Source organism: Mastigoproctus giganteus, chromosome 10, assembly GCF_048544385.1.
Source record: "Mastigoproctus giganteus isolate SK-2022 chromosome 10, ASM4854438v1, whole genome shotgun sequence".
Lineage (NCBI taxonomy): Eukaryota > Metazoa > Arthropoda > Arachnida > Uropygi > Thelyphonidae > Mastigoproctus > Mastigoproctus giganteus.
In genome coordinates this window covers 182,956,459-182,970,886 of record NC_143584.1, presented here as the reverse complement: position 1 = coordinate 182,970,886, position 14,428 = coordinate 182,956,459, and the positions used below count along the sequence as shown (strand labels likewise).

General features: G+C 34.4%; 1 protein-coding gene across 4 annotated transcripts in view; it reads right to left on the bottom strand.

Moving 5' to 3' along the window:
• Nost (Nostrin) overlaps positions 1 to 14,428 on the bottom strand; it is a 231,236-nt gene that overhangs the window by 41,140 nt on the left and 175,668 nt on the right. For all 4 annotated transcript variants that reach the window (XM_090384071.1, XM_090384073.1, XM_090384072.1 and 1 more), the window contains 3 exons: positions 10,200 to 10,281; positions 2,502 to 2,675; positions 918 to 1,142 (listed from right to left, as the gene is read on the bottom strand). In XM_090384071.1, coding sequence (XP_090240197.1) covers positions 918 to 1,142; positions 2,502 to 2,675; positions 10,200 to 10,281 — 481 coding nt within the window. The remainder of the gene's footprint in view (positions 1 to 917; positions 1,143 to 2,501; positions 2,676 to 10,199; positions 10,282 to 14,428) is intronic.

The following is a 14,428-nucleotide window of genomic DNA, read 5'->3' as shown; positions in this document are numbered from 1 at the left end:
TCACAAACTGCTTTCTGTACTTATTATCCAGATAAGCATTCTGTTTTATAAAAAGTTTTCATTTTGAGCCCTGGTTCAGAACATTAAATAAATTAATTTTGTTTAATTATTGTTTGTTATTCTTTGAGGTAATTTTACATTTCCAGTGAGTAATTATAACTTTCTGATTATTTTACTGCAGATGTAAAAGATGCAAAGGTTTCCATTCTATTAGTCATACTACAATTTGACTTGCAAAAGGCAAGCTGGGGATACGGGGTTAACCAAGCACAGTTTTAAACATGAGCCAGAAAAGAAAAAAAGAAAAAAAAAAAAACCATTACTTCGACAATTGTTTATTCCCATTTAAATTATACAGTAATAACCATTCACATTCACTGCAGTTTAACACAACTCCAAAGTCATTATGCTAAACTGCAGTGCTATGGCAATTTTTTAAGCAAAAACATTGCATTCTTATACTTCATTAACTTATAGACATGGCTCCTCTAGTGAAATCAGCCTCTACTGTATATTACAATAAATATATTATTATCTTAAAACTTTTTTTTAAAAACAGTTTTATATTTTATTGTTGGAACAGACTTACAGTAAATCCTACATAAACCTTATGACTATCCCACATTTGGGAGTGGACATTATTTTTTGGAATGCATCCTCTTGTTATACCACATATCTATGAAGGTAAAGAAAAAACTCCCAATTTGCAAACTTTTGCTTTATGAACTAATTTTCAGGAATGCATGGTGCTTGTAAATTGGGAAATTACTGTATTTATTACAAAATTAATACAGTAATTTCCCAATTTATGAAAAAGTTATTAAAAAATTTTAAATTATTTTATAAAGCAACACATATTTTTAACTGTAAACTTTAAAAAACCAAAACCATTTTTGTTACACAGTGTTGTTACTTACCTCTGCCATTTTAGGGCCAATTGTGCTCACATGATTGCAATACTTTTGAACAACTTCTAGAATATATGTTAGCCTTTCTTCTTCAAGCTGCTGGAATGATGAACTAGCCCGATAAACAGCACTTTCCCATTCTTGCCTTGCCCTTTCTGCTTTCAAACAGTTGCTGTAGTAGTCATGATCGGCCTTTATTACAGCTTCTTCTGCTTTCCTTCTCTTTGTTTCCAGCTGATATAAACAGAAAATTATTTAAAGTCATTGTTTTTCTATTACTGATATATTGTAAAACTATTTACCTTAACATTTTAAAGACTTACTGAAAACGTTTTTTTTTTTTTTTTTTTTGCTTATATTCTTTGGCTTCACACACACACACTTTAATATTGAAAAAAAAAAAAAAAAAAAAAAAAATCCAGATGAGATACTGTATCAGTTTATAATTTATAAACTATTATATCAAGAAGAAAAGTAAAAATAAAGTTCAGTAAACATTACTGAAAGGCCTTGCAACTGTAGAAAGCTGAAGTGCGTGTGTGTGCTTTAATGTGTGTTCATTAAAAGATAAACTTGAGTCAACAATTGATGACAGACTTAACTGTTCCTGCTAAAAAAGTTCAAAGCCTAAAAAACGTGGTTATAAAGGAAATAACATTTTTTGAAGATAAGTGAATAAGGGGATTAAACCTACAACTCTGCTATGACTATTTCAATATGATAGCACAATCTAGCATAGAATCCAAAAGGGTGTTTTCTGTCGATAATAAAATATGTACCAGAATTAGATCCAGTTTAAACCATAACACTATCGATTGCTTACATTTCTTAAGAGCTCACTTTATGTGGACAGGTAGTCTACATGTTTAAACATAACTAAATTTGCAGTATCAATATGTATATTTTTTTTCAGAATATTTATTATTGCAATAAAAGTTTGATTAAAAACATGAATTCAAGTAAATACTTGTTTTTTCCTTACTTTATTGCACCTAACTGTCATCAAAATTTAATGATCAAATCTAATGATTATTGAGAAAAATGTTTGTTTTTGGAATACCGGTATCCCGATTTCATAAATTAAAAATACTGAAATACCGGTATTAAGATTTTGACCGGTACTGTCAGCCCTACTTCCAACAATACAGTGGCTGAACAAGAGTCATTTGCAAGTGACCTTTCGTGTGACATGTAATTTAGTGGCTACAAAACAATCTTTAGAGTGGGTAAGTTAACTGAAAAGGAAAAAATGTGTATGAAAGGAGTAAATGAGTTTTTAGACATGTAAAATGAAAGCAGACTACTCAAATAAGTAGAATTGTTCCTAAGCATGACTGGCTGTTTCCAAGTTTGCCATTATTTCCAAAGCTGTGCTGGGCATAGATTCACAGAAATGTGGAATATGAGCAATTTCATTGAAATTGGTGCAGAAGTCAGTTGTGATCACATGTCCCTAATTATAATTATGTGAAGAAGAAATAATCAAATAAGAAATTATCTAGTCAATTCTACATATGATTAGCAATGCACTGGTCTATAATTTATTTTTCAAATTCAAAATAAAGGAAAATTTTGTCATTCTCAAAACCTTACCTTGCTAAGATCTTTTTCTGTTAGCACTTTCCCCCTTGCTGCCTTGCTATCCAGGGCCTGTTCCTTCATTCTTTCATTTTCCCTTGCACAGGCATAACTAATTTTTTTAGCTTTATATTCCTCATTCCGTCGATCTGTTAAATTTTTTGTGGCCTTATCTACTGAGTTTTCACACTTGAAATAAATAAACATAAATTTGGAATTTAATTAAATTAACTAAAATCTAAAACATATTTAAATGCAAAATTTTTCTCATCAAAAGGCTAAATTTTAATTTTGGTGATATTTAAGTCATATCTGAAAGCAGCACACTTCAAAATCCAGTTATTCTGTGTGTTAAAACACAAATCCTCTTTTACACTCCACACAAGTGGGCCTGTTGGTGATATCTGGGAAGTGAAAGGCATAAAAAGTCACTTTAAGTATCTAGTATGTTGGAGGAGATCAGGTGGGTATGAAGGCAGAATTTGAGATATGGGTGTATCTCATCCCCAGCCTACAAATTGATAACTTACAGAGGAAATGCTGAGCCCTGTATAGTATTAGGCAAATAAATATATATAAATGTATCATGTAGGCAAATATGTGGTGGCAAAGGGAGCAAAAATTTAAATTTAGGAAGGATGGTTGCAGGATAGATGTGCAGAAATTTGCTTTCAGCCAAAGGATAGTTGCTTGTTGGAACATCTAGTATTGTGGAAGTGGGTAGGTTCGATAAATTTAAGGAAGAATTGGACAAATTATTAAAGAAGATGGACAGATGGTGTAGGAAGGTTCCGCCCTTTCGCTAGTGCTATATAAGCTTGCTTCCTTGCATCATTTTCCTGTACTAATAAAGCAGTAATGAAAAAACAAAACCATAATCTACAGTACATGTTGTATCTGGCATCATGCAAGGGTTGGTTCCAACAGAAAGGATTGCAGATTTTGTAACAGCATAGTAGCAATAAAGATGAGTAAATGTATTGAAACTAATTCAAAAAAACAAAAGGCATACTGAAGTTTTGCATAATGAATAATAATATGAAAATTTAAAAAGTCAGATTATAATTTAGAGCAAGTGTTCTTGTTCTATATCTATAGAAGTGTTTCCCAAACTGGGGTCCATAAACCAGTTCCAGGGGGTCCGCGAAACGTTCAGAAGGTATCAAGTAATATGTGTTTATTTTCTTAAAAAATACAGTTAACCCCCGCGAAAAGCGGGGGTTACGTTCCTGAAAAATGTCGCGAATACCGAAAACTGAGTTATGGCTCCCATAGTAATAAAGGGGTTCTGTTCCAAAGTATGAAATATATAAGAAAAACTAGTCTAAAATTGTCTATGTATGTATTATATGTACCTTCATAATATGACTAGGTCGTAGACAGTACATAGTGAAATGTTAGCATATGGCATCCAAATGAAAATAAGAAACAATTTAATATTAAATGTAATATTTATTAGAAATTTCAAACGAATCTTTCAAACCAGCGTCTTTGCTAGCTAAAAAACTTATCCCGCCAGTGCTATCACCAGTTTCGCTAAAGTGTTGATAAAGGAGTTTTGCCTTTTCACGAATGATGAGTGAACTTAACGGAATTTTATTTTGAGTTCGGTCTTCTATCCACAGATTTAAAGCTTTTTCCATTTTTTCTAATTTAACATCACGAGTTACAGAGCAAATTTTTGAAGCAATTAGCGCATTTTCACGGACACTACGGCGGATTTTTTCTTCCGATTTCTTGATTGATCGTACCGTCGACTCATTGATTTTATAATGTTTTGCCACTGAGGAGACACTTTCACCATTAGAAATTTTATCTAATAACTCAATTTTATTCGCTAATGTTATCACCTTCTTTGATCTTTTCACATTTCCCTTGTTATTCGTAGCCATATTTTTGTACGGGTTAGAAAGAACTTGTCCACAATAAAGTCACTTTCTTCCATTAACACACTCGAAAAAGTCTGTTTTATACTGCAAAACGGGAGATTTATCACTTTTGTAAGCATATCAATTTATAAATTTATTCAATTTATAAGCGCATAAATTAAAAGCAAACGATGAAACCTTCCACGACAAGCGCACAACACACACTGAACAAGGATTAGCGAGAAACATCCACTCGCGATTTTGTCACCCCTCTCCCCTTGACCCACTGAGCGCTGTTTTGACCGAGAAAGATAATTTTAGCCACGCCCATGTTTTTATATGGCGGAAAATATTCACGGCGCTTAAAAATTCACATTTTTTTAGGTTTCATTTTATATTAAATCAGCGACCGCGAATAGCAGGGGTTTACTGTATACTGACAGAATCACAATGAACTTCACCATAGAATATTATTTATTTTCAATAAGATTAGTGTTTAAAATTATATACATATTTCAAATTATTCGTTCTTATGTATAGCAAATTGATGATAAATAAAGTTATGTATCTTTATAAAAATAAGAATAAAGTTGAGTTGTTTCACACATTAAACTTTGAATTTTCTCTTCAGAAAACCCAGTGCTCATACTGGGTTTTCTTTTTTAAGGGTGTCCGCAAACTTGTTTTGATTTTTGAAGGAGGTCCGTAAATCTTAGTAGTTTGGGAACCACTGTTCTATAGTATTATGTTTACTAAAAAGGCTAAACAAGATTGGAAATATGGAAAAAAAGAACTAAACAGATTTCTCTAGATTCTTCTCATTTCGCAAAAACATTTTATATTGCTTTTATTACACTAGCCAACAATTTTAAACTTTTTTCTGATAACATGAACGAAATCAACTGATTTTGACTAAATCGCATGTGCTGAAAACAAAAAATGACAGTAGAAAGTTTGTAGCATGTCACGTTTTCATGTTATGGCATCATGCTCCTTTTTTCCAAAAATTCTGAATTTTTCTAACTATACTTGACTACTTGTAAATTAATACTTGTAAATTAATTGCTTGAAATAGAAATGACAACTAGTAAACATTCCAAATGAATAAAAAATAACATATTTAAACTTTATAAACACCTATTTGGAATTAGGCAATTTAAATTAACCCACAAAAGTGGAGGCAAAAATAGGAAATCTTACTACTTAGTTATTTTTTACTCTTATGAGCAGAATGGTCCTCCCTTATCAGAAACCAGCAATGGTCACCCATCATTGATGGATCCCATCGTCTTTGCTACCTCTGCTCCATAGTGTAGATATCTTGGTGGAATCATTCCCCCTGCTCATCACTGACAGATCCCAAGTTGTACAGAAAGAATTCCATGTGCAAATGTAGGAAGTGTATCTTCAGCAACGTTTGACATCCGAACTTTTGATAGTTATGCAAAAATTCTATCAACTCTTTATAGTTCTCTACTTTTTAATTCCCTAAAATCCACTAACAGCTCTGAAGGATTTCCACGCAGCTAATTCAGTGGCATTAAGTTTAGTTTCAAAGATTTTTTTTCCTTTAAAAGACATCTAATTTGTGGACCTACGAATATATCATCCTTCAACTTTACATCAATAATTTTTGAAAACTGGCTTTTTAAGTACTTGAAACCTTCACTATTTTTGTCCAGAACTTTTACAAAATTTTTCAAGAGACCCAACTTAATGTGCAAAGGCAGGAGAAGCACCATTTCAAGTTTCACTAAAGGTGTGCATTTGATGTTGTTGAGTATCCCCAGAAAGTATTCTTCTCCAATGAGGCTTTCCTTCACAATATAATGATGTTCTACTGCTCAACTATCCCATAAACATAGGAAACAACAATACTTAGTAAAATCACCCTGTAGTCCAAGCAACAAAGCTATTACTTTTAAATCCACACAGATTTTCCAACAATATTTCTTATAGTTTAAGGGATTTAATAGCAATGATATGCTATCATAGGTTTCTTTCATAGACACTGAATCAGCCACTGGAACCAATGGTTTGATAATACCATTGTGTAGCAAAACTGCTTTTAAACTGAGTTTAGAAGAATCAATGAATAATCTCCATTCTTCAGGATTGTGTTCAAACCCTAGTTCTTCCATCAATCTGTTTACATCTTTGCAGACACAAAGAGAACCTTCCATTTGATAATAACCCACAAACTTTTCATTTTGATTTTTAAACACAGAAATCCTCATGATTTTTGCCAGCAAATTCCACTGTTGCAACCTAGATCCTAATAACTCAAAGGTGCCTTGGAAAGATTTAAATCCCTAACAAAATCATTAAGTTCACTTTGCTCAATTAAATGTGAGATTCTGTCATTTTCAGGATTGTAAAAGAGAGATCTGCAGACATTGAGGGGGTGGCCGGTATGGGCTATAGTGACTCTTGCTCTACTGGAATAGTGATTTTTCACAACAAGGTGAAGGAATAGGAATAGAGTTCCGGTGTGTGTAGCACTGGTCTTATTGCAGACAGAAGGTTGGGGCATTTTATTTTAACTCTTTTTCCTTGAAAACCCCTTAGTATTTGTGAGGCAGAAGTAACAATCTTCAAAGTGACTTGTTGGTTCTCTCCAGATCATTGGAACAGCAAAAGGCATTTTAGAATTTATCTCCTTCATCCAATCAGTCAGATTTACATAACACGTTATACAGCACATATGTGGTTCTGATCACCCACATGGCAACCAAAATAAAAATAAACTTGTTTCACTTTGTCTGTGATTGATCGACATTGCGACTTTACTATAAATTGTCCACAAACATAGCAAAAATTGTTTGGCAAATTAACGCATGCACTGTGTTTCTGCTCCATTTTCACAAGACCAAAACAGAACTTTAAAACACCACAACCTACCACTAGATCTTACCAAATTGAAACTAACCCCAAAATGTACATTTAAGGGCTAAAGACAGCTTGTAAACAAGTTGTCTTTCACAGAGGTGCCTGGTCTCCTGAAATATAGAGTTCAAACCTGCTACTGCATAATAATAAGGATTATAGCACTATAACTCAGAGCACCCACTCCTTGAAGAGGCCATAAAACTAAAAAGAAGGTACTAGTATACCTTTAAACTACACAGATATGTCTCTTTTGTTACAAAAAATTCAACAGGGAAAGGTACAGTGTGCACGATTTTTATGCTATTTTATGTTTTTATAAAATTGATTTTGCATTTTTCTAAAAAATGTGATGTGACAGAAACTTATTGTCATATTTGTAACCAGCACATACAAATTAACAAAAAATGCTTGCTTTTGCCCATGTAGCAAATCCTTGCTGACCAGTGTTATCAGAAGTACTTTGCACATTCATTGTATTACCACATGAATAGAAGCAGTCAACACTGGCTGCTGAACATTACAAGCTGTTAGGGGTCACACCTACTGGATAGATATATCTAATAGAAAGCATTTAAATTGCCCAAATGGGGGGAGGGGATCTTTTTAGCGGACAAAGCAGCACTCATCAGACAGCAGAAAAATGGCACAGTTTTAATTTCAGAGGAGTGTCTTGCCTGGAAAATGACACTCCATTACTTGTTTGTCATTAAGGACACTAATGACAGTACACTGCTGCAACAGGATCTAGAAAGGTTGAGCAGATGGGCTGAGAGGTGGCAAATGAAGTTTAACATTGACAAATGTAAAGTACTACATGTGGGAAGCAGTAACCAAAAGTGACGTATCAACTCTGTGGTACTACACTGACAGTGGTAGAGAACGAAAAGGACCTGGGGGTAATTGTGCAGGCAGATATGAAGTTTTCTGAGCAGTGCAAACGGTCTGCAAGAGTAGCTCAGTGTCTTGTCAATGATATACAGGAATTTTTCTAGCAGGGGTAAGGAGGTGATTATCCCCTTATATAAGGCAATGGTCAGGCCACACCTTGAGTACTGTATACAGGTCTGGAGGCCTCATTTTAAGAAGGATGTAGAGCTGTTGGAACAAGTACAGAGAAGGGCAACAAGATTATTGAATGGAACAAAGGGTTGCTCTTATGAAGAAAGGCTTAAATTTTGCAAATTACAGTGTCTGGAGACTAGGCACCTGCGAGGTGATCTGATTGAGGTGTATAAAGCCTTCAATGGTTTGAGCATGCTCAATTCTGATGTGATTCTTCCTCTTGCTCAGAATAATCACCTGAGAGGGCATAAATTCAAATTGAGGAAAGACAGATGTGCGGAAGTTTGCCTTTAGCCAGCGGGTAGTTGGTTGGTGGAACAGACTTCCATCCTTTGTTGCGGAAGTTGATAGCCTAAATAAATTTTAAGGCTGAGCTGGACAGGTATTTGGAACGAATGGAGGGGTGAAATGGGAGCGGGTTTTTTTTGGCTGATGCTGCATAAGCTTGCTTTCTTGCATCATATGCCTCTACTAATGATAATCTCACACCCATTTTAGAACTTAAAAGTCACACAGAACACCCCACACCAAACTAAAATTCAGTTCATAGAAACTATTACATTTATGTACAATCTCAAAATGATTGACATTATTTAAGGATTCTCATTAAAAATGATATTCAGTAGTTTACCAATAGCATGAAAAAACTTCTGTATGCTAGTAGAGATGCTTATGCAAAAGTGTACACTAGGCTACCGTTAAATCATAATTCATCCACTTAACCAGTTGTATTTTATTATTAAAATTTCCATTTTTCATAACTCTGCCTCTAATTTTAAAACAGCAACATAATGGAATGAATAGCTGAACTGTTAACAATTTTCCAATGTATATGAAGCTGATTCCTAGCATTCCCTCTGTAGACAGGCTTGAATTAATATGAATGCCTGGAAGCCACTGCATCTGGGTACCAGCTCTCGAGGGGCAAAACTAGTATTATGGAATTTTTTCATGTAGTGAGAGGGGTAGTATTTTCCTGTTTGCATCTAGGCCCTCACTGCTTGGCACAGTTCTGAGAATAGATAACTGCCAAGCTAGTTATCAGATTTCACAATGCCATGAAACTGTTTATGTATTTTGAACAACATCAAATAAAATCAGAGCTTTTTTTTTTTTTTTTTTATATTCACATCAAGTTATTCTATGCTCTTCAAAAAGTACTTTTTATTATTCTGGCAGATGAACATTATGTAATATTTATAGAACATTATGTATTATTTAAACTTTGCTATTAATAACTTTTTTTGAGGTTCAACAGATGTCCAATGGTCATTGAAGAATGCAAACACAATGGAAAAAAAGACATTGCTTTCAATAACAGAGTGGCTGAACATGAGTCATTTGCAATTGACCTTCCATGTGACATGCAATTTAGTGGCTATAAAACAATCCTTGCAGTGGGTGAGCTAACTGAGAGGGAAAAATGTGAATGAAAGGAGTGAATGAGTTTTTGCAAATGTAAAATGAAAGCAGACTACTCACAGAACAGAAATAAGTAGAACTGTTTATAAGCATGACTCAAGTTGTTTCAACTGGTCCTTTTGGCATTTCATAAGATTAATGTGGAGAACACTCCACCCTTTTCAGACAAATGAACTTTTAATTCTGCTCACCTATTGTCCTCTACTGGCATGATGCATTACTGTCTGTCACTCACTTCAAGAGTCTGGGTTTAATTCCCATTGATGACTGGAGGAATTTTTATAGTTCTCTTCAAACTGAGGCTGTAGTTAGTGGATCTCAGGCAAAACAAGCAGGGTTTCCCCCTGGAAAATTCTACTTGATACGGATATTAGTGTAAACCTTGATGCTATTAAAGTAGGAATTTTGAATTTTATCTTAAAATTAAAAAAAGAAATTGTTTAAATAGTTGCATAGAATAGAAATAACTGACCGATTTTCTTGTTTTATGTTGACCATCTACTACCACTCTGAGAGGTTTTACAATATCCTCCAGTAGTTCAGATCCCAAATCTCTGAAATAAATAGGAGAATGTCACTACAAACACATAACTAGCAATCCTCTATGAACATTAAACACTAGTTATTTGCACAGAATTAATAATTTGAGAATGATTATCATGGTTAAAAGTAATCTTGGTATTAAAAGTATTCAAATCTACTCTGAAATTTAATTACAAAATGTCTATTACCATTAGTTATATTAATAATAAGTAAAGCATATGGAAACAAGTGAATTACTTTACCAAATTACACTAATTAAAGAAGTTTATTATTTACTATTACGTATGGTTTTAAAGCATCATGTAATGAAATTGAATAAGTTGATATTTCCATTACAATTTATTATAAAAATAATCCTGAGAAATTATCCAGAAATGTATGTGAAATAAATATATTTATTACTACTGCCTTTAATAACATGTAAGCTGTGAAAAAAAGTGAATACATCAGCTGTACTTAGATTAGTATTAGATGCACAAACATGCAAGAACTACCTAGTCCAATTGAATGAGAGAATATTCAGAAAGTGCAATCCCAAGATAACTTTTGAAAGGTGAAGAAGTCTGCCAAGAATAAAAACTTTTATTTCAATAGTACAAAATTTCCTCTGCCTTTAGCTTTGATTTTTATCTAGCTAAATTTATCAATTTAAAATGTATGAAACAAAAAGCTGTTAAAAAAATGAAAACATATGCTGAGAGTGCAAGCATAATATTTATCAATCTTTCTGTACATATGGAAACTATGTATGTACGTTCTTGTATGTACTTTAATCTATTCTGTTTTGACTTTAGTATTAGTAGTGGCTAAGGTTTCTGAACTGGATGCATCTGAACTGAAACCATGGTTTTTTTCTTTTTTTTAACGAAAAACAGAAACGAAAATGGCTTATTTTATAAACCAAAAGAGCAGTTTTTGGTTTATAAAATAATATTAATAATGTAAATCTCTCTATACATTAAAAAAGTTTTCTTGTTAGTGATATTTATTCAAACCAACAGGAGAAGAGGGTGGGGCAATTACATCACTACAAATGTGCAGATAAATTACATTGTCTTCCATTGAAAGACAAATGCCTCCATAATGTTCACAAACCTCGTGCATGTGCCCCACTCTGTAATACATGACCACACATAGCATCATTTTGTATTCAGCTGACATTACAATGTGTTCCATTGTAATGTCAGCTGATGAAGGGACCCGATATAATGTTTGTATATTTGTAAATAGTTTAGTATTTTGTAAATATTTGTATAGTTTGTAAATGTTTTAGTCCTGCTCTTTCGAATGCAACAATATTCCTCATGCATTATGGAACCCAAAGCAAAAGGCCTTTTCCTAAGTGACCTATGTAAACACAGGTAAGTAATTACATAGTGATATTTATTCCACCTTGAGAATGCCATGTGGTTGTTGTTATTTGGTTTTTAGGAGCATTAGCAACTAAGGCCATATTGCTCCGGGATATGCAGTGGTCATTCCCTGACCTTTCCGCATCCTCCGTATTTGGTGGTGACGGGCTCGAACCCCGGTCTAATCAAGAAGTGTGTGCTACGCACTGCTGCTCCTTCCCACCTGGCTACGGAGGCGCCTACCATGTGGTGGGGTAGCCAATGGGAGAAGAGGGTGTAGGTCACATGGTACAAATGGGTGGGGAAATTACGTCACTACAAATGACAGGTAAATAATTACATAGGTCATTTCCTGATTAGATAACGATCATAGTGGCATAGTGTTTGGGTAAGGCACCACCTATGGTTTCCCACATCTGCACCATCAGTACTTGTGATGAATACAGAACCTCTGTAAAAGCCAGAAAAGTGTTGTGTTGCATGGGATCACCTGAGCTTCCTGATGAAGAACATAAGAAAAAAAAAAAAAAAAAAAAAAAGCATGAGCAAGGAAGATAGCTGAAGGATGGGAGAAAATGGGGAGGAAGAACATCAGTGCATTTCAAAAGGTGTCTTTAACGTTGAAAAGATTTGACTTATTCCGTTGAAAGAAAAGATTGGACTTGCTCTACATTTTACGTAAAAATGCGTGCATGGGGATGGCAAGCAAAGTGAGCAGGGGGCAAAGCCCCCTAGTATTACATTAAATATGCATATTTTGTTTTCTATTTAATTATTAATTTGCAATTTCAACTTTCAAATCACCATACATTGTGCCCCACCTTTGAGCGAAGTGTGTTCACTAACTGCACAAAAAAAAGAATTCTGAAAAAACTGTTTGACAAATACAAATAATTAAATGGTCAAGATTCTCATTAAAATTCTACTTTATTTAATTTAAAATTATAATAATGAATCTAAGGTAAGTCTGAAGTATTTTTATATAAAATATTAGATTGATATTTAATCAGTTAGTACATTAGTAATAAAGTAAAAAAGGAAATTGCAGCCATTATCAACCCACTGCAGGATGGAAGCCTCCTCAACAATTCATGTTGAGGGAAATGGACCATAATCTGCCACACTGGTCCAGTGCGAGTTGGCAGATCGACCGTATTTAGAAGTCAGGGGCTTGAACCCCGGTCTACTCAAAGACCGTGTGCCACTGCACTCCTGCTCCTGACCACTTGGCTATGGAGGCCATACATATATCACATCAACCTAAAAAAAAAAAAAAAAATCCAAGTTTGACAAGTTTTCATAATTTTTTATAATCACAGATGCCTTGAATGCGTATTTACCATTGAAAAAAAAAAAAAAAAAATACTCCACGAGGAGGGTTCCAAGTTGGATGAATAGTGAAGTTGCCACATTACTTGAGCAGAAAAAGGTGGCATGGAAAGGTTACAGAGCAATAAAAAGTACTGAAGCCTATAACAGCTACAAGATGATCTGTAATAGAGCCACAAAAGGTTCGACAGGCAAAGGCAGTTTATGAGAAATCACTAGCAAGCAGAGCAAAGAGGGGGGGGGGGAGATAAGGAATTCTTCACATATATAAATGTCAAGAAGAGCAGGACAAACCAGATCGGACCTTTACGTAAGGGAAAGGAGATAGTATTATATACACCAGCTGTTGTTGCAGATGAACTCAAGTTATTTTGCATCGATATTTACAAATGAAAAACCTTTTGCGGCAATGGGAAATTGTGGGAACGAAGTTGAAAAATATGTAATTAATGATATTGAAATTTCACAAGATTATTTAATGAAAAAAAAAACTTTCGAGTCTACAGACCAGTAAGGCTCCTGGAGTTGATGGAATATACCCTATAATCTTAAGGGAGGCAGCAAGTGAGTGCATTGAACCATTGAGGCTAATTATGCGAGCATCACTAGACTCTGGGAAAATTCCGTCAGATTGGAAAAGTGCCAATGTATCTCCCATACATAAGGGTGGCTCTAACAGTGAAGTGGGAAATTATCGACCTGTCAATTTGACTTCAGTGGTAAAGAAAATCATGGAGGCAATGATCAAGGGTGGAATTCAGGATCATTTGGATAGAATTGAAATTCTTAAGGGTTACTCAGCATGGTTTTGTAAAGGGAAAATCATGTTTAATAAATCTGGTTCGCTATTTTGAAAGGGTCACTCATGAGCTAGATTTAGGGAATAATTTCGACATTGTTTATTTAGATTTCAGCAAAGTTTTTGACTCAGTCCCACATGAGTGGTTGCTATATAAACTGGAACAGGTTGGAATCACTGGTAAAATCCTTAGATGGATAGCAGGATGGCTTCAGGGCAGGAGGCAGAGGGTTGTGATAAATGGCTATTCCTCAGATTGGGTTGATGTAAGAAGTGGGATTCCCCAAGGATCAGTATTAAGACCACTGTTGTTTTTAATTTTCATAAACGACATCGATGAAGGGATAGAGGGTGTGATGTCTAAATTTGCAGATGTTAAAATTGGTAGAGTAGTTAATGATCACTGTCAAGCTGAGCTTCTTCAGAGAGACCTAGATAGTGTTCAGGAATGGTCAGAAAAATGGCAGCTATGCTTTAATCCAGCAAAGTGTAAGGGGTATTGCACCTGGGGAACAGTAACCCCAAAATAACTTATACACTTGGCAGAGTTGAACTAAAGCCGGTAGTGGAGGAAAGGGACTTGGGTGTTACGATACAGTCAGACATGAAATTCTCTGAGTATTGTAAACAGGTTACAATGAAGGCCCATGGTGTCCTATCGATGATTTATCGAACTTT